Source organism: Brachyhypopomus gauderio, unplaced genomic scaffold, assembly GCF_052324685.1.
Source record: "Brachyhypopomus gauderio isolate BG-103 unplaced genomic scaffold, BGAUD_0.2 sc67, whole genome shotgun sequence".
Taxonomy (NCBI): Eukaryota; Metazoa; Chordata; class Actinopteri; order Gymnotiformes; family Hypopomidae; genus Brachyhypopomus; species Brachyhypopomus gauderio.
Genome location: NW_027506888.1, coordinates 1778693 through 1798360, shown reverse-complemented (window position 1 = coordinate 1798360; position 19668 = coordinate 1778693). Strand labels below are relative to the sequence as shown.

Below are 19668 nucleotides of genomic sequence, written 5' to 3'. Positions count from 1 at the left end.
AAAAGTGGGGCCTGTGACAGAGAATGTGTCCACCATCAGCCCATGTGTTTGGGAGGGATTACTACAGATAAAAAAGAAATGAAAGCTGCAATTGGTGCCACAGAAAGCGTGTGATGGTGGGCACCTAAAGCAACCCTGCAATGCAGAGAAATGTCTGTGTTCTGAAATGTTGTGTTCTGAATTTGATAGCATTGTTTTGGTTACGTCAACACTTAGGGGCAAGTGTCAGGGGTCCAAGCACCCAGACATCTGCTGCATGCTGCTGTCGGCTGGTTCGGCCACCAAGCCAAACACTCTTTTAAAGTGTTTATTTAGAAGTGCAGCAGGTTCTGTTTTGGATTTGGAGGGGTTGGAGGTTGGATTGCAAGGATATTGTTTAGCCAAAGCGGGGAATATCGAATATTTCCGGATGCCAGTTCTCTAACCGTGACCAAGGAATTGATAAAACAACAGCTCCACTCCGATACACAAACACAGCTGGTTCTGGTTGCCGCTGGTCTTTAGCACAGCCGTGCAAGCTCCTGAGACTATAACAGGGAGATGTGTCTGATAAGCTCAGTCTCATACAGCTAAAACCTGAGGAGATGTTTATCATGCTCTCCTGTGACTCCCACAGACTCACACAAACACGCACAGACTCACAGACATGCTCAGACTCACACAGACATGTACAGACTCACAGACATGCTCAGACTCACACAGACATGTACAGACTCACAGACATGCTCAGACTCACACAGATACGCACAGACTCACACAGCATGTCAGCATGTTCTTGTCCCACCAACAATATATTCACAAGCTTCCTCGTGAACAGTTTTACGATACAGTGCAGTAGTTCCCCAACAAGGAATCAACATCTAATGAACACTGAATCAACAAGTCATCAAGTCACTGCATGGGTGCAACCAGGTTACTGGAAACACCCTATAGGAGTGTTTCTATAGTGCAGTTACACCTGGTCTTCATTACCACCACCTCATGACCACACTGTCCCACTTAAGGCTAAGATATACTTGCTGTTAACTACGCGTTCGCGTACGCATCATGGCTGCTTCGCGTATCCTGCGTCGGTTTGGCGCGTAGGTCTTGCACGTCCTCCAATAGTTAACGCGACGCGTACGCGAACGTTGTCTACGCGAACGCATGGGCAAACAGCAAGTATGTTTCCAGCCTTAGCCCTACCGATGGTCTCCTAGCAACCTGTCCAAACATTCTCTGTGTTCAAATTCCTCTCCAAAGAGTGTATGGCTGTGTATAATAGTCTTGTGACTTTTAATGAAGAGTTTATGGCTATATATATAACAGTCTTATGACCTCTAATGAAGAGTGTTGGATGTTGAATGCTTCCATGTGTTCAGTGCTTTCAACGTGCTGGACAAGTATTACCTATTACAGAATGTAAAAAGAATGATAAAAATAAATCAGGTTGTAGAGAGTCTCCACTGTGATTGGTCTAACTCATTGGCTGTGATTGACCTAATTCATTGGCTGTGATTGGCTTAATTCATTTGACGTGATTGACCTAACTCATTACAGCTATCTGTCCCTGTCTCCAATGGCACCTTTTATTACCAGTGGTCTCTTACTTCTTTTGTGCTTCATCACATATCCACACAGCTAGGACCAGGGCAGGAGTGGGTCACTTTTTTCAGCCCGGGAGATTCATGTCGAAATTCGGCCCAAAATTATTTTTCCCTCCCAATCGGCCCAAACTAGAGATTGACATGAGCCGGCCCATCGGGAATCCTCCCGAATCTCCCGATTAGCCACTCCGGCTCTGGCTAGGACAAAGCTTCCTTCACACTCATCCTCACACTCATCCCTTTATCCTTCATCTCTTCTTTCCTCTCCTCTCCTCCAGTGTTTAATTCCTGCAGTTTAATATTTCCTGATGATGGTAGTCTGATGACCCTCATGGTGATTTGCTGTCTAAAATGTACACTGGTGTACTGTGTGTGTGTGTGTGTGTGTGTGTGTGTGTGTGTGTGTGTGTGTGTGTGTGTGTGTGTGTGTGTGTGCGCACACACATGCATGCATAAATTATGATAAATAATCACAATGAATTCTTCATTAGTTTGTAAACCTTGGAAAGCTATTTGGATACCAATAATTGCAGAGGGCTACCAGATTGATACACTTCAATCGAGCGAAAGTTGTTGAGCGGGGGGGTGTGGCTAGCAACCGCGGACAATCTCTAATACTAGCAAAACAAAAAAAACGATGCAGCTCATTGGTGTGTGGCACTATAGTGAGCTATTTTTAGAACAGGCCCGCGGGTGACTCATGACGGTCACCACGTTGGTGACCCCTGCTCTAATGGTTCATTGGTCACACCCCTGCATGCACACTTGCACACTAGCACACTAGCACCCTCACATGTTCTTAGGCTGGTCTTAACCTTGCTTTTGTCTGTGTCTTTGTTCCCATTCACCAAGGTGATGATTGGATACTTCAACTGTCAATCGGATGATCTGGGGGTGTGGCCTGCTGCCCCCGTGACCGAGCTCCACCTGACTGCACTTTTGCTTTTCACGTTATCTTTCTGACAAGGTCGTTTTTGGAGCTGTTCAAGCTGTACATCTCACTAGAGGCTCATTTTTGTCTCGTCACATGCCAGCATGCTCATCTCACCAGAGGCTCATCGTTGTCTTGTCACATGCCAGTATGTTTCCCCATCCCCTCACCTCATGTCCTCGACTTCTAGAGAGCACGTCCAAAATCACACCTGGGTCTCCTTCCCGTGTTTCTTTGCCTTTTCATAAGGCTCAGAGTTCACAAAGCAGATGGGAGCAGGAAGACAGATGGGAGGGTAACAGGAAGTAAATGTGCATTTGACCTCCACTGTGAAGTCCAACATGTGGGCTGTATGGTATCACCTCACTCAGCAAACATCACCATAAATCTCCTTTGAAACTACAGCGATCTTTGAACACACTATATATAAAAACTGACCATCCGCTGACCATTTTAAACATTTTTTTCTTTCATATTTGAAGACAGATGCAAGCATAACAAACTGCGTTTTTCTTACCAAGGTATATGGGGTGTTATGTCTGTAGATGAGGTGAAATGCATTGACAACAGTGCAGGAGATTGTCACAAATGAGCTCATTCAAAATCAAATTTAAAAGGAACTTGGAAACTAGGAAGCTGTCGGCCTGGATGGGCGACGCTTAAGGAGGGCGTTGTTGTTGGCAGCGGGCGCATGGAAGCATCCTGAGATATAACTCAAATGAAGACGGAGGTCACATAGCCAATGCGGAAATTTTTTCCAGATCATGACAACACGAGGTGATGAGAAAAGGAAAGAAAATTAGACAGTTGGGATGATGATGATGAAGATGATGCTGATAATGATGATTATGATGATGATGATGATGATGATGATGTTAATGAAGTAAACCAGCTTGTTAAGAGGCATAAACAGTGTGCTACTTGTACAGTGTGGCTCTGAAGACCCGAGGGCCCCGTGCCTGGAACAGGGGCCGTCAGAGGCCGTCAGGGGCCGTCAGGGGCCATCAGGGGCCATCAGGGGCCGTCAGGGGCCGTCAGTGAAAATTGAGTTTCTGTGACAGCACAGGCAGAACAAATGACATCAAGACCGTATCCTTGGATGGAATCAATGAAATATCAACAACTCTCAGCTGTTTATCAGCACAAAATTGCAATATTCAACTCTGCATGAAACATGAAGGTGGGGAGAAGCCTAATGAACACTGGGACCACATTCTTTGATCAGATGAGACAGCGGTAGATTTGCTCGGCTCAGATTGTATCCAGCATGTTTGGTGTAAACATTGTCAGGAATACAGCAGTAAATGCATGATCCAGTGCAGTGCAGTCCAGACACAGATGTAGGACTCCATTGATATGGGTCTGCGTGAGTATGATACCAAGATACTGTTTGACAGTGTCAAGAGTTTCCAAAGATGAAAAGAGTCACAACCATCACCTGTCAAACTGCCGCCTGCCTTGAATTTAATAAAGCTCCTCTGAGGTAATGCCTCTGAGGTAGCCCCTCTAAGGTAGCCTCTCTGAGGTAGCCCCTCTAAGGAAGCCCCTCTGAGGTAGCCCCTCTAAGGTAGCCCCTCTGAGGTAGCCCCTCTAAGGTAACGCCTCTAAGGTAGCCCCTCTAAGGTAGCCCCTCTGAGGTAGCCCCTCTAAGGTAACGCCTCTAAAGTAGCCCCTCTAAGGTAGCCCCTCTGAGGTAGCCCCTCTAAGGTAACGCCTCTAAGGTAGCCCCTCTAAGGTAGCCCCTCTGAGGTAGCCCCTCTAAGGTAACGCCTCTAAGGTAGCCCCTCTAAGGTAGCCCCTCTGAGGTAGCACCTCTAAGGTAGCACCTCTAAGGTAGCCCCTCTAAGGTAGCCCCTCTGAGGTAGCCCCTCTAAGGTAGCCCCTCTGAGGTAGCACCTCTAAGGTAGCACCTCTGAGGTAGCCCCTCTAAGGTAACGCCTCTAAGGTAGCCCCTCTGAGGTAGCACCTCTAAGGTTGCGCCTCTAAGCTAGTGCCTCTGAGTTAATACCTATGCGGTAGCGGCTCTGAGATAGTGCCTCTGAGTTACCATCTCTGAAGTAGCACTTCTGAGATAACCCCTCTGAGTTAGTGCCTCCACCACAGTCCCTCCACCACAGTCCCTCCACCACAGTCCCGCCACCACAGTCCCTCCACCACAGTTCCTCCACCACAGTCCCGCCACCACAGTCCCGCCACCACAGTCCCTCCACCACAGTCCCACCACCACAGTCCCTCCACCACAGTCCCGCCACCACAGTCCCTCCACCACAGTCCCACCACCACAGTCCCACCACCACAGTCCCTCCACCACAGTCCCGCCACCACAGTCCCTCCACCACAGTCCACCACAGTCCCGCCACCACAGTCCCTCCACCACAGTCCACCACAGTCCCGCCACCACAGTCCCTCCACCACAGTCCCTCCACCACAGTCCCGCCACCGAATAGCGGCTGAATAAAATGGTCTCTGAAGAATGCCGTAACATCTCTTTGTTGTGCTCCGTGCTGAGGAGGATGCAGTCTGTCATCAAAGATAAAGACGGACATGCGCAGCATGGAACATGGAAAGTTTGAATCTCAGCCGTGAATTGTGTACTGACTATTGTGTTGAGGTCCTACTATGGAAACTGTATTTTTAAGCCTGTATTTTTTTCTACACTATTACTTTAAATTTTTACTTCAACTTAGAAGTATTGCAATTACTGCAAGGTGATCCAATGTTGATTCATTTGACATTTAAATTATATTACTCATGTACAAAAGAGAAATAACACGCAGGTAAGAAAACATACACACACACACACACTCGAGTTTGTCAGCTCTTCCTATGAGCTTTGGCTGTGCTCATACACACGTGCGTTCCCCTGGGTACATCCCAATATGCTTTCCTTCTTTCCTGGACATGTTTTCTTCCCTCTCTCTCTCTCTCTGTAGAGTTCAAAGTTCATGAAAGAGGTGAACAGCAGTCAGTAGGAACTGTGAACTTCAGGGCTGGGCGTGCCTTGTCACATCTGTGAGATTTAAACTCAACGTGACCTGCAACCAAAAAAAAAACCTGCAGAACCAAACAGAACCAAACAGAACCAAGCAGAACCAAACAGAACCAAACAGAACCTAGCAGAACCTAGCAGAACCAAACAGAACCAAACAGAACCAAACAGAACCTAGCAGAACCAAACAGAACCAAACAGAACCAAACAGAACCAAACAGAACCAAACAGAGGCTGATGAGTAAAACCAACATACTCAACAGACCTAAAACCAGAAGAATGGCTGCTTGTTATTTGTCCAGTGGATCGCATACATCACTCAAGGCAAGATCACGCTTTTGTGGAAACAGACAGACCAACAGAGGGAGAGGTTCTGTAAATCAGACGGGCCAGCCGAGCCCAATGGCGTGGTCTGGACCTTACTGTCCCGAGGATGAGCACAGGGTCACAAGGTCACAAGGTCACATTCTGCCTGTCTATTAAAAGGCCCAGAGGAGCAGGAGACTGGGCTAACTCTATCAGGAGTGGCATTTCTCTATGTCCTGCCCTGCACACACTCCATACATAACGTCTCTTCACTCTGTGTGTGTCTGTGTATGCTCTCACCAAATCAAATATTCATTTCTATATAACAAAAACCAGAGCAGTCAGTGATATTCCTTCTGGATGTGTAACTGATTTATCCATAATACCTGTCAACTTTTCTCATTTCTTCTTCACCCAGAAATACAGGTACTGTCCCACAGCTCTGTCTGTCTGTCTGTCTGTCTCTCTCTCTCTCTCTCTTTCTCTCTCTCTCTCTCTCGCTCTGAAATTCAAATACAAATTCTAATTGCTTTATTGGCATGAATTGTAATTAACAACTGTTGCCAAAGCAATGAACAGAATTATTATAATTAAAAGTGATAAAAAAACAATTGAGAATAATATTGAGATACTAAAAATGTATATCAAATAATAAATACTAAAATTAAATAAACATACACACACACAGAAAGAGAGAATACGAGTATGAGTTTAATCAGTTTAATCTTTGCATTATATCAGGCTGTTTTACAAGCTAACTCATCAGAAGCTCATGGGAGACCCAATTTCATTTTCCATGTTTAATATGATTTTATGCCTTCGAGAGAATGAATTTCTCTTTATTCTTTTTTTACTCACTTATTCCACTTGAATGAAAACTTTGTCACTCACTCATTCCACATGAATGCATATGTTACTATCATGAATGCAAATCACACTCACTGTAATTAACATAAACTTTAAAAAGTACCAAAACTTTGCATTTTATTTGCTTTATCTGCTCACTTCATCTTTCTCCTTCTATCGCACGGTCTCTCTCACTCTCACTCTCTCTCGCTGTCTCTTTCACTCTCTCCCTTACTGTCTCTCTTTCTCTCCCTCTCACTGTCTCTCTCTCTCTCTCTCTGTTTCCTCTTCACCCAATTATTATAAAGGACTAACGCCCCTCTATCCAACAACTGCCTCATTCTGGTAAGTGGCCAGTAATGTGTCCTGATGACACAATCAAACCAGACCAATAAGAGAATTAATCACAATCTTAATTATTCATGGATTCTCCCCATTTGTTATGTTTCTTGAATGATTAAGAGCTAAATATTCAGGTTCTGTATTCATGGCTATTTAGAGGTGAAATATAATATATAATCGGTGTGACATGTAGGAGCCTCACCAAATTGCTTTACTTGATCAAAACCAGATGTCTGAGCCATATAAAGGTGGAGACCAAGAGACTTGCGTATGTAGCACTCCTGCTGCTCATCTGTGTGGGACGGGGGACTGGTATGATGCTGGCTGTCTGCCAACTGGATGTGTTGTTGTTGTTATTGTTACAAAATCATATTTGTTTCATGTGACTAATGCCAAAACACTTGGCAGTCTAAAGACAGCAGTCACTGTTTAGATAGTCACTTTCATTAGTAATAACAGCAGCTTTGTGTTTACATGTATTTTATTCAACACATAATTATACAGAGATAAAGAAACACGAATGCAAATACAACACACCCTTTAAACAGATATTTAAAACCAGTGAAATTAATTATTGGAACAAAACATGTACAGTGTCATGCACCCAGACTGTTCAGTAGATGTTTGTGATGCTTGTGGTGTGGGTGGCAGAGTCAGTACCCCTGATTCCAGAGCCTGTGATTGTAAATGAACATAAACAGCATCTCTTCAGCTGTTGCACATGTAAATGGAAGTAATTTGTCAAAATTCATGCAAATGAATCAAGTTAATAATCAGATGGAAATTAAAAAGAGATTGGACAGAGTATGCTCTGGAAAGTCTCATGATAATTAGTTTGAAAAATATGGTAATTTGAGTGTGTGTGTGTGTGTGTGTGTGTGTGTGTGTGTGTGTGTGTGTGTGTGTGTGTGTGTGTGTGTGTGTGTGTGTGTGTGTGTGTGTGTGTGTGTGTGTGTGTGTGTACGTTTAGGTATGTTATTTGTAATTGATGGTCAGGACACATATACCATCTGTAGCAGGTCTGATTCCAATACATCCCCAACACACAAATGGTCTGATTAGCCTGTTACATCCCCATCACAGTGTGAGCATGGTCTGATTAGCCTGTTACATCCACATGTCCTACCTGAGGACAGTGGAAACTCTAGTGGGTTGACCTCTGATGGGTATGTGTGTAGGTCAGGTACCTAACATCAGACACACTCCACCCAGCCTTCCACAGATTGATTTTTACTGCATCTTATCGCATGGCTCAGTATTCAATTCTCAATGTTCTCAGTGCTGATCACCTGCCTCTGTAACATGACTGAAATTATAAATCCCTCCAGATAAGAGGATCTGCCAACTATAAATGTATCGAGTCACTGCTTTCTTTATGTAGACATGTAGTAAGAAGGACACACAAAGCCTCACATAGACCTGCAGACTAACAGACCTACAGACTAACAAACCTGCACACTAACAGATCTACAGACTATTAGGCCTAGATAGTAAAAGAGCTACAGACTAGCATACCAATATACCTGCAATTGACTTGGACACCCACATGTGTCCTCTTCAGACCACACACTCACGTGTCCTCTTCAGACCACACACTCACGTGTCCTCTTCAGAGCACACACGCACGTGTCCTCTTCAGACCGCACACGCACGTGTCCTCTTCAGAGCACACACACACGTGTCCTCTTCAGAGCATACACGCACGTGTCCTCTTCAGACCACACACTCACATGTCCTCTTCAGACCGCACACGCACGTGTCCTCTTCAGAGCACACACACACGTGTCCTCTTCAGAGCATACACGCACGTGTCCTCTTCAGACCGCACACGCACGTGTCCTCTTCAGACCACACACGCACGTGTCCTCTTCAGACCGCACACGCACGTGTCCTCTTCAGAGCACACACGCACGTGTCCTCTTCAAACCACACACGCACGTGTCCTCTTCAGACCGCACACACACGTGTCCTCTTCAGAGCGCACACGCACGTGTCCTCTTCAGAGCACACACGCACGTGTACTCTTCAGACCACACACTCACATGTCCTCTTCAGACCGCACACGCACGTGTACTCTTCAGACCGCACACGCACGTGTTTTCTTCAGACCGCACATGCACGTGTCCTCTTCAGACCACACACGCACGTGTCCTCTTCAGAGCACACACGCACGTGTCCTCTTCAGACCGCACACGCACGTGTCCTCTTCAGACAGCACACACACGTGTCCTTTTCAGACCGCACACGCACGTGTCCTCTTCAGACCGCACACGCACGTGTCCTCTTCAGACCGCACACGCACGTGTCCTCTGCTCACCCCACACACGTGTCGCCACTCACGCCGATCCTCCTTATGAAAAGACAAGGACGTTCCTAGAGATATTATTGGCTTTACTTTTAAACTGAAATTGCTGGTCTTTCCAGCCAGCTCCAGTCTCAATGACTCTTGTTAATCGTTGCCTGTTCTGTCTCACACACAAACTGGACCACGAATCCACAGTCCAAACTGGAGTCGTGCCCTTCAGAGCTCTTCCATGGCAACACATGACACATTCGACAGTGAAGGACATAGCTCCAGAACTATAGTAATATTTACACTCTGTGTGTGTGTGTGTGTGTGTGTGTGTGTGTGTGTGTGTGTGTGTGTGTGTGTGTGTGTGTTTTCAGTTCATGCTTTGTGTGTTCTTCTATGAAAACAACCCTCAGTGAATATTAGTTGCTACTCAAAATCAGAGATCATAATCAATCTCTGTCTGCATGCTCTAGTGGACATCTCATTCCTGCATGAGCTATATCTACAAGAAAGTGTGTGTGAGCGAGAGAGCTATATCTACAAGAAAGTGTGTGTGAGCCAGAGAGCTATATCTACAAGAGAATGTGTGTGAGAGAGGATCTAATCAAACCATAAACTGAATGAGAATTTCTTTATTTAATCTACATGCAATTGTGTTTTGCACAAATATAGTTTGCTCTCCAAATACAGACACATTTGTGCAGAATAAATCATGCTTGACTAAACCCCCAGTACTTCTTCACATTCTTCTCTGCAAGCCCAAATAATTAAACAGGTCAACATAGCACTTTAACTACCCCATGTGTTCTGTTAATGTCCCCATATGTCCTGTTACTGCCCCGTGTATTCTGTTACTGCCCCGTGTGTTCTGTTACTGCCTGTGTGTGTTTTTTTCTGCCCCAATGTCTTCTGTAACTGCCCCATGTTCTGTTCTGTTACTGCTGCCCTCAGTATTACTGTATTACTGAGAATTACTGAGTATTGTCTTATAGACAAGGAATGTTCCACACTTTCATATGATACCAGTCAGTTGTTATTTTGTTGTAGCATTGTATCGCTTACCTTTAGTGTTATCTCTCTCTCTCTCTCTCTCTCTCTCTCTCTCTCTCTCTCTCTCTCTCTCTCACACACACACACACACACACACACACAGGTTATAAGTCTCTCTAGCTTCTTTTTACTATGGTAACTACTTTTACAGGACGTAAGAAAGGACGTAGTACATTGGCGTAATGACGTCACACTAATTCTTCAACTCAGTTTGAAACATTTTGTTCATACATACTCAAACACAAACCTATGGGCAAGCACGTGACCATGCACACAAACATGCTAGATCACGTGACCAAGCTTGTACACACGCATGTGTCAGAGTGTACGGTGAAGTGACAGAGTGCATGACCGAGATCGTGGATATGTTTACATGTACATAATCGTGCACGTGACGGAGCGTGTACATGTGCATGTGACTGAGCATGTGGCTGAACATGTTCACGTGTCTGATCATTTCACCCCACGTGAACGCTGTGGTTCAGCTGTGTGGGCCTGACTGAGACAGGCGGTAGGGCTGCTCATATGTCACTGATAAAAAGCTCCCTCCTCTCTCCTACTCGTTCTCTCTCTCACTCCCTCTCTCTCTCTTTCTCCCTCTCTCTTTCCCTCCTCTCCACTACTCACTCACTCCCTCTCTTTTCTAGAAGCATGTGCCTGATCACAATCAGAAAAACACAGGTCACAAAAGCGATCAAAACATGATCTCTGATTGGACAGTGGTCCAGGAAATGCAAACGCTTATACACACACACACACACACACACACACACACACACACACACACACACACACACACACACACACACACACACACACACACACACACCTCCCCTTAACACAGGCTTATAATACCAACACACACACAAACACACCAATGTGTTCCTGTTTGTCTCAATATGAGACAAAAATCTCTCTCGCCCCCAAAGACTCATCACTCACTCTTTTTTAGAACATCTGGAGGCAATTACCTAAACTGTTTGTGTTGTGTGTGTATATATATATCACAGCTCTACACCAGATCACCATTCTCAGCAGACACATTCTGAGGTTATTCTGCAGACATCAAAGCACCTCAGCTGTTATCATTACCATGGAGACTAACAGAAACAAGGGCTCTGTTCGAAATAGACTACTACATACTGGATACTGCATACTGGACTCAGTATATACTGGATACTGAATACTGGTCCTCGTAGTAGTATGTAGTACAGTTTCCAGTATGCGACAAAAGCAAAGCATACTACGGGGTCACGTGAACGTAGCGTTGCATGATGGGATGCAGTACACCACGAAGATAGCTCTGTTCACGTACTGGAAGTAGTAGGTCATCCGGGTATGTTTCGCGTACTGGAAATTTTCATTTTGGTCACATACTGCATACGGCATACTGATTTGGAGCTCGATCAGTACGCCAGTAGTATGTAGTAGGCTATTTCGAACACAGTCACTCTCTTCAGAAACACACTGGAACCACTCAGCGAGTTCAATTCCTCAACATATAGCCTACTTTGCTTATTTCCTGCCATCTAGTGGTCAGAAGGAGAACGTTCCTCCATTCGTCCCCCTTACAACCACCATAAGGGGCTCTATAACAGACTTATGAGGTCCAGCTTTTTCGGTGGTCATTAACCAGGACAGAGCCGACGTAACAGAACCTGCTAGACTCGGTCAGGCGCGACCCAAAACTTAATGTGCCGATTCTCCCGCTCGATTATCGCAGCAGTCACACTGCAGTGGGCCACAGCAGTGTCTGTGCCGACGTCCTTACAACGATGATGAGTATGTGTGCAGAACGTTCCCATATTTTTTTATTTTAAGATTTTTAATTTAGAAATAAATGCACAATGCGTATATCTTTAAATATTTGTGTAAAAAATAAATTATTCCTTTTCTTGCGCAGTAATTCAAATGTTGCTACTACAAAGTACCGAAATCTTGGCCCAAGTAAACTAAACAAGCTCTATAGCTAGTCCTTTTCTGCCCCCCAGTGGTGAACTGTAGATAGCACATACGTCTGTGACGGTTCACGTTGTTTAGAGTCGTATCACGAATATGACATGTAAAGCAGCAACTGTTTTACACTTAGGACAGGAGGTCTGGGGGTTGTTTCACGAAACGAGTGTGTTAAATCCGTATTTATTTGATAGTCCCGTTTAAATTGTCCATCATTTAACTTCACGCACATTGCCTTCCACTAACAAAATAGAGGCGCGACGCTACTATTTCAAGCTAGACTTTTGAAATCGAAGATCACGAAAGGCTAAAGGATCAAAAACAACGCGCAGGGTTTTTTTCCCCTCCGAACAGGAATTACTCTTAAGGCTTTATGAAGAATATAAATATATAAATTACGAGAAGAGGACAGACCTGTAGTATTAATAAAACCAGAGAAGCGGCATGGTAGAAAATTACCGACAGACTGAAATGTATTAACGTGTTGTAGTTAACCATCATGATAATGGGCATTTTAACACTGGAAAACAGTAACATAGCTCATACGTTTTTGAGTATGCAGTGTGTATTCCACAGAATGGGACCGTCTATGGTGGCCGAGAAGGGCAAGACAAATCTACATTTTAGTTAAAAGTATAAACAAACAAATGTCTAACACCTTTACCAGTAGGTTACCGAAACAAATTTACAGACAGAAAGGGCCCCTGTGGTCACAAAACTAGACGGTCACAGAATCTGGTGTAACACCTGTACAAAACACAGCTTGTCGCTGAGCTATTTGTCAATCAAACTAGTGGAGTTATCGGCGGTCGGTTGCTGTGCTTTTGTTTTGGTTTTTGTTGTGTCTTTGGAATCTATGCCAAAAGCCACGAAAAATTTCGCACGATAAACCAGCCAGCCAGTAGCCAACTTTCTGCTGTGAAGCGATTATGGCCCTTTGTCTTGATAATGACACTGCGAAGCACCGACCCCCACCTCCACAGAAAACTTTGTACAGTGCTGAAAATACCTAACGTGAAGGCTGCAAGAGAAATTTCAGTGCTATTGGTTAATATAGCAGACAGAAGTTGATTCAGTCAACACTGTAAACCACTTAGAAACGGTTAATAAAAGTAAGTGAAATGATAGCGTTTACAATTAATTTACTATAGCTTACCTCTTTCCATAGCTAGCTAGCTCCAACGATTTCCCACAAGAAAAACAAAAGCATGCCAACTGTAAAATGTACAGAGCCCGTAAAGGTGACATAATGTAAAAAAATATAATAACGCGAGGCCACGCCTTATTAACGCGTGGGAACGTGGGAATGAGATCATTAATGTCTGGGAACGAATTATTAACGCATGAAAATGAGATAATTAACGCGTGGGAATGACTTATTAACGAGTGCGAACGAGATAATTAAGTATTACTTTATATAAAGCCAGGTTTACCTTCCTTGGCCAGTCAGTTAGTGCACATCCCTGGGAGCTGCTTGCTTTGCTGTGGAAATTTTTTTTTGTTGCCGTGCGTGAAAGGCGACATTAGTATCTCATTCCCACGCCTTAATGATCTCGTTCCCAAGCGTTAATAAGTCGGTCCCACAGGTTAATAAGGCGTGGCCACGCGTTATTATTTTTTTTACATGATGTCACCTTACGGGCTCCGTAAAAAAGAGTTCCACAAAACACGGTTAAGCTTTACTGTCTGGCGCAAATTCCATTCGTCTGATTGACATTAAGGTCAGCAGCAAGTACTTTACGTGTATCGTGTCTACCCTTTACGTCAGATTCGGCTTTGGTACATACTGATAAAAACGCTACATATATTGTAAATCTGTTTGTACTTTTGTAATTTTGTTTCCTAAAATGTGAATGTCTTGCCCTTCTCGGAAACTGTAGCAATCGGATTTGGTAAGATCTTTACTGCACCCAGTGGTGTTTGCTGTAGGGCCACTATTTACCAAAGTGAGCTTGGACGGGTGAGGTCTGGGACACCAGATCTCATTGGTCATCCTTCTGGAGGTCTTGTAGGCTTAATTCATCATAACACCAGTGAAGAACGGTACCAACATGACAAATCCAGAGAAGAGAGTATGATGTAATGGTAAAACCAAATAAATTATTATTGGAACAAGGAAAAGTTGAAAGATTCATTAGGTTTTAGTGGGATACAGTGGTAGAAGATAAGATTACTTAATTATTCAATATGTATTAGGCAGATAGGAGTTTAACTAATACAATTGCTTTGTTGCTAGACTTTCAACTTATTTAGATAGGGGAAGTCCTGGTGACTGGTCTGCACAAGTTTACAAAGCTTTATTTAATAGAATAGCACATCCAAAAATTTCAAAGCAGAAACAGTTTTGCTTAGTTTAGGGTATGTTTTTCTGTCATTGGATTTAAAGCTAAATCACAAATGCTGTAAAACATGATGTATGCAGTGCATGTGTGTGCACGTTACATGGATTTGCATGTATTTGCGTGTGTGGGTTGTGTGTGTGTGTGGGGGGGGGGGGTTAAACAGAACAAAAACAGTGACAAGAAGAGGTGTGTGTGTGTGTGTGTGTGTGTGTCAGTATCCAGACAAGGTCAGCACGTTGGGGTAGTGTGTGCGGTGTCTCATGCACTTCTCCCGGTCGATGAGCAGTGAGTGTGTTTTGCAGCCAATGTCTTTCTGCAGCAGGAGTCTGCTGTCCTCCAGCTGAGCCAAGGAGGCCCGTGCCTCCGCTAGCTGACCCTGCAGAGCCTGGACGCTGCCCGAGATCTGCTCCACCTCATCCAGCAGACTGCACACATGCACACACACATACGTACACATGCACACGTGCACACACACACACACACAACACGCACACGTGTACATATGTACAGCCACACACAGAAGGTGAAAGAGGATTTTATCCATCATATAAATAAACAAATCCATGCATTTACATATATACAACATGCACACATATATTACAGTTTTTGACGACTGCTAAAATGCATTTGTCCAATCTGTAGTCACATTTTCAAAACTCTACACACAGTAGACACAACATCAGTTTTCAGTGGCTATACAATTAGCACAATTCATGTTGTTTTGGCACAAAATGCAGTCATTTTACATGTTTCTATAATGCTTACATTTTCTATACACACAAGGTAATCCAATAACCTTCATTTTTGTCTTATTTACAATTGCTTGTACACAGCATGTAAAAAATGAAAACCTAAGGTTCCAAACCTTAAATACTGTATAAAATGCAAAGTTCTGCAAAAACAAAGGCAGCTGAAAAGCTATTACTGTAAGACATATTTTTTGCACATATAGATCAATGAAATAAAATGAAGTACAGTAATATACCGGGTCATAGAGGAACAAATATAACAATTTGTCCTGCAATCTCAAGTGCTGGTTTGGTCCTTCACAAATGCCAGATTGGTCCCTATAACAGTGACCTCCTTCTATTGTTTTTGAATGAGCTCTACCAACAACTGGTTCCAGAAGCAGAAATGGAACAGGTGGGAGGAAACATGAGGACATTTGTGATGGGACAATGTAGCATTGTGTCATTCTCATGTCATCACAAACTGGTTTATAGACCATCCAAGAGTGATGTCCCTTTTCCTCCCGCCCTACTCGCCTTTCCTCAACCCCACTAAGGAACTTTTTTCAGTCTGGAGGTGGAAGGTGTATGATCATCGGCCCCATGACCAAATGTCCCTCCTGGATGCAAAGGATCCCGGCTGCAGAGACATTTCAGCTGAAGACTGCCAGGGTTGAATAAGGCATACCAAGCTTTTCTATCCCAGGTGCATGGCAAGGGCCAACATCAGATGTGATGTGGATGAAAACATGTGGTCAACTGCTGAAGGCCGTTTAGATTACACCTAACAAGACTGTTCAGTTTTGTATTGTTTTTTCCCCCTTGTGTGGCTTTTTTTTGTATATGTGTATTTTTACACATATGGGACCATGGCTAATTATGCTTACAATTATGGTCATAATTTTTTGGGTTAGGCCACAATTTACAGTAACGTCCCTAATACAGTAAAATATAACCTTTTGTCATGGTACGGAGGGCCCCCTACTGGTCGCCCCCGTATACAGCGGCAGCTGTCCTGTCAAGTGTTTTGTGTTCGTCCCTCAGGTGGGCGATCCGTCTCACCTGAGGGTCGTTTGTTTGTCTATATATGTCTTTTCTTTGTATCAGTTGACCGCTGGTCATTATATCATTTGAAAAAATGTACATTTGAAAAAAGTCCAAATGAAGCGGATTACGGTAAAAATTAACTAAGTTTGCTGGGAGAGAGTAAAATATTACATATAATACTGTTTCTGTATTGCCATCAAATGTTAGTTTTTTTTACAGTGGTTGTGCTGTGATTGACTATGTTCATCTCGAATAGAGAATCTGTGCTAGTGTTTGAAAGAGTGATTGGATAATGAACCAGGTTTGCTGTGTCTTAACAAAGTTGGTGTATAAAGAGAAAACTTTGTTTGTGTTGTGAAATGCAGAGTTGTTATTTAGTTAAGAAAATGCGCTTTTGAACATGATATTAACTATTTGGCTATTTGTGTGAGGTAAATGTGTGGCTGTGTTTAGAGTTTTGACAGTGTATCAAGTATTGGAAAACGCATGTTAGCAGTCGTCAAAAACTGTAACATTACTCACAAACACACGCATGTGCACACAAACACATACACAGAAAGACATTCAGGCACATGAACCTCACATCTTATATTAATGCATGTTCGTGAATATTTCTGTGTCAACTGTGTGTCTGTGTATAGACTTATGTGTGGGTGTGTGTGAGAATGAGTGAGTGTATGTGCGTGTGTGTGCGTGTGTGTGCGTGTATGTGCGTGTGTGTGCGTGTATGTGCGTGTGTGTGCGTGTGTGTGTGTGTGTGTGTGTGTGTGTGTGTGAGAGTGAGTGTGTATATGTGTGTGTGTGAGAGTGAGTGTGTATATGTGTGTGTGTGACTGAGTGAGTGTGTGAGTGAATAAGTGTGTAAGTGAGTGAGTGTGTGAGTGAGTGTGTACCTGATCTGTGGCTGGTCTCTGCAGTGCTCCATGTTGGGTCTCTGTGCTCTGCAGTACAGTCTAGACTGAGCCACACGGAGAGGAGCCTCTTTATCATACACAGCCTGCTGCAGAGAGCAGATGTTGCGCTCCTGGGCCCCGATCTCTTCCAGCACCTGACACACACATACACACACACACACACACACACACACACACACACACACACCAGGGGTTTGACTGAAATCACCTGTGGTTTTACAGTTTTTATTGGTTGTTTTGATGCTGCCGTCGACTCAAATTCACATTTTTCAAAACAGTTAACACAGAGACCTAAACAGTGACACAGTGTTCAAAATTACACATTTTGTTTGCAAAAGGCCAAACCTGTGTCAAAACCTTTAAAATATGCAACAAAAGCAAATTTAGCCTTCAAACATCTCACATTTGACACAAGTGTATAAACACCTCCAATCAATCATTACACATTGGGCAACAAAATACAAAATAAAGCACTCATGTGTGAATCAGTGACTGTTGCTTGTCATTGTAGTCTATATGTGACTGTATGTAGTCAAATTTACCCTCTAGCAAAAAAAAAGCATCCAGAATCAGATATGCTTTGATGCAAATTTTATTAATTAAATGCTTAATTTTTTTAGACTGTGGCTGACAAATGAAATATTCCAACAGAGAAATACATGGAAATAAAAATAAATTCCATTACTGTGTAAGAAATTATGAAAAAACACAGAATTTTACAGTAAACAATGAAAAACTATAGTAGGTCTATACTATAAGAGTATAAGCGATAGCCACAAGTGATAGTCTTCTGTCTCTTCTAGTCTCCTCTTTCTTGAAGCCTGGGCCACAAGGCCTCATCCACATCGCATTCAATATTCTCTCGTGCAATGCACCGAGGGAAAAATCGTCTAGCATGCCTGATCCATCCTTGACATGCCTCTGCATCTATATCTTGGGCAGCAGCAGTCATTGCATTGAGCAAGGGCATCTGTCCATAGGGTCGGTGATCATATACCTTCCATCTCCATGCACTAAAGAATTCCTCTATGGGATTTAAAAACGGAGAGTATGGAGGAAGAAATTGTACCATCATCCGACAGTGCACTGCAAACCACTCATTCACAATACGAGAGTGGTGGAACGCCACATTGTCCCAGATAATCACGAACCGTGGCATGCCAGGCCTCAACAGGCCTCGCTCCTGAGGTGGGATCAGGATGTCATAAAGGGCATTCAGGAATGCTATGAGACGCTCAGTGTTGTATGGGCCAATGGTAGGAATATGGCACAGGACGCCATCATTGGAGATGGCAGCACACATAGTTATATTGGCACCCCTCTGCCCTGGAACAGTAATAGTGGCCCTATTCCCAATAAGGTTCCTTCCTCGTCTCCTTACTTTACAAAGATTGAAGCCACTCCAGTTCACTCTACAGTAGCTGCATGATATAACAAGGCATACGAGTATAGTACTGTTGTGTTTCCTTACCTCCACATATTTGCATCTGGCCTCCTTCGCAGCTTCAGAGTTCCTCTGAAAAGGAACTCTATAGAGCTGTTTCATGGCCATATGATTCCTTCTGAGGACGCGGTCAATTGTGGCCTCACTCACAGTATGGATGTTCCTAAATACTCCTTGATCAGCAATCACTGCTGCCTTGATTTCACGCAGCCTAATGGCATTATTTGCCAGAACCATGTTGACAACGGCTGCCTCCTGTTCAGCATTAAAAATTCTCCCTCTACCACCACCGACTGGTAGTCTTTCGATTCTATAAAGAATACATGAAATGTGGACAAAATTACACGAAGTAATGTATATCACTGCAGATACTGTATTTCTGTATATACTGTATAGCAACATTACCTGTTCTCCTGTTGAAAAACTCTAACAATGGATGCAACAGTGTTTCTGTTGAGAACAGGTTGGACTCTCTGTCCAGCTTCTCTCAATGAAAGGCCATGATTTACAACATGATCAATCACAGTTGCCCGAATTTCATCGGTAACTTGAGCCCTTCCAGCTATACCTCTACCTCGCACACGGACTCCTCTTCCTCTGACCACTCTACCTCTTACTCTCACTCTTCCTCTCATCTGCATTAGACCTCCTCGATCCATGCTTGCAAAGAACAACACAGGCCTGCAGACTGATTGCAAATTTAAATATTCTGTGAAGAAGTGTCAACCAAGTGCTTTCAGTGATGTCATAATGATCAGGGAGTGTCTAAGAGCTTGGAGCTTATGGTTTCTGTTCTGTAACCAAAGTTAAACTCCTGAAGTTTGGACTTCTTGAATGACATCTGCGTTAACTGTTTTGCAAAAGGGTGTGAAAACTGTGTTAATCCAATGAGAA

General features: G+C 43.6%; 1 protein-coding gene across 1 annotated transcript in view; it reads right to left on the bottom strand.

The window, feature by feature from the left end:
- Positions 1–14577: 14577 nt before the first annotated feature.
- The window catches only part of tekt4 (tektin 4), an 8284-nt gene continuing 3193 nt past the window's right edge, over positions 14578–19668 (bottom strand). The window contains exons 5-6 of the mRNA XM_076989460.1: positions 17310–17464; positions 14578–15066 (exon numbers count right to left, since the gene is read on the bottom strand). Coding sequence (XP_076845575.1) covers positions 14853–15066; positions 17310–17464 — 369 coding nt within the window. The 3' untranslated portion in view covers positions 14578–14852. The remainder of the gene's footprint in view (positions 15067–17309; positions 17465–19668) is intronic.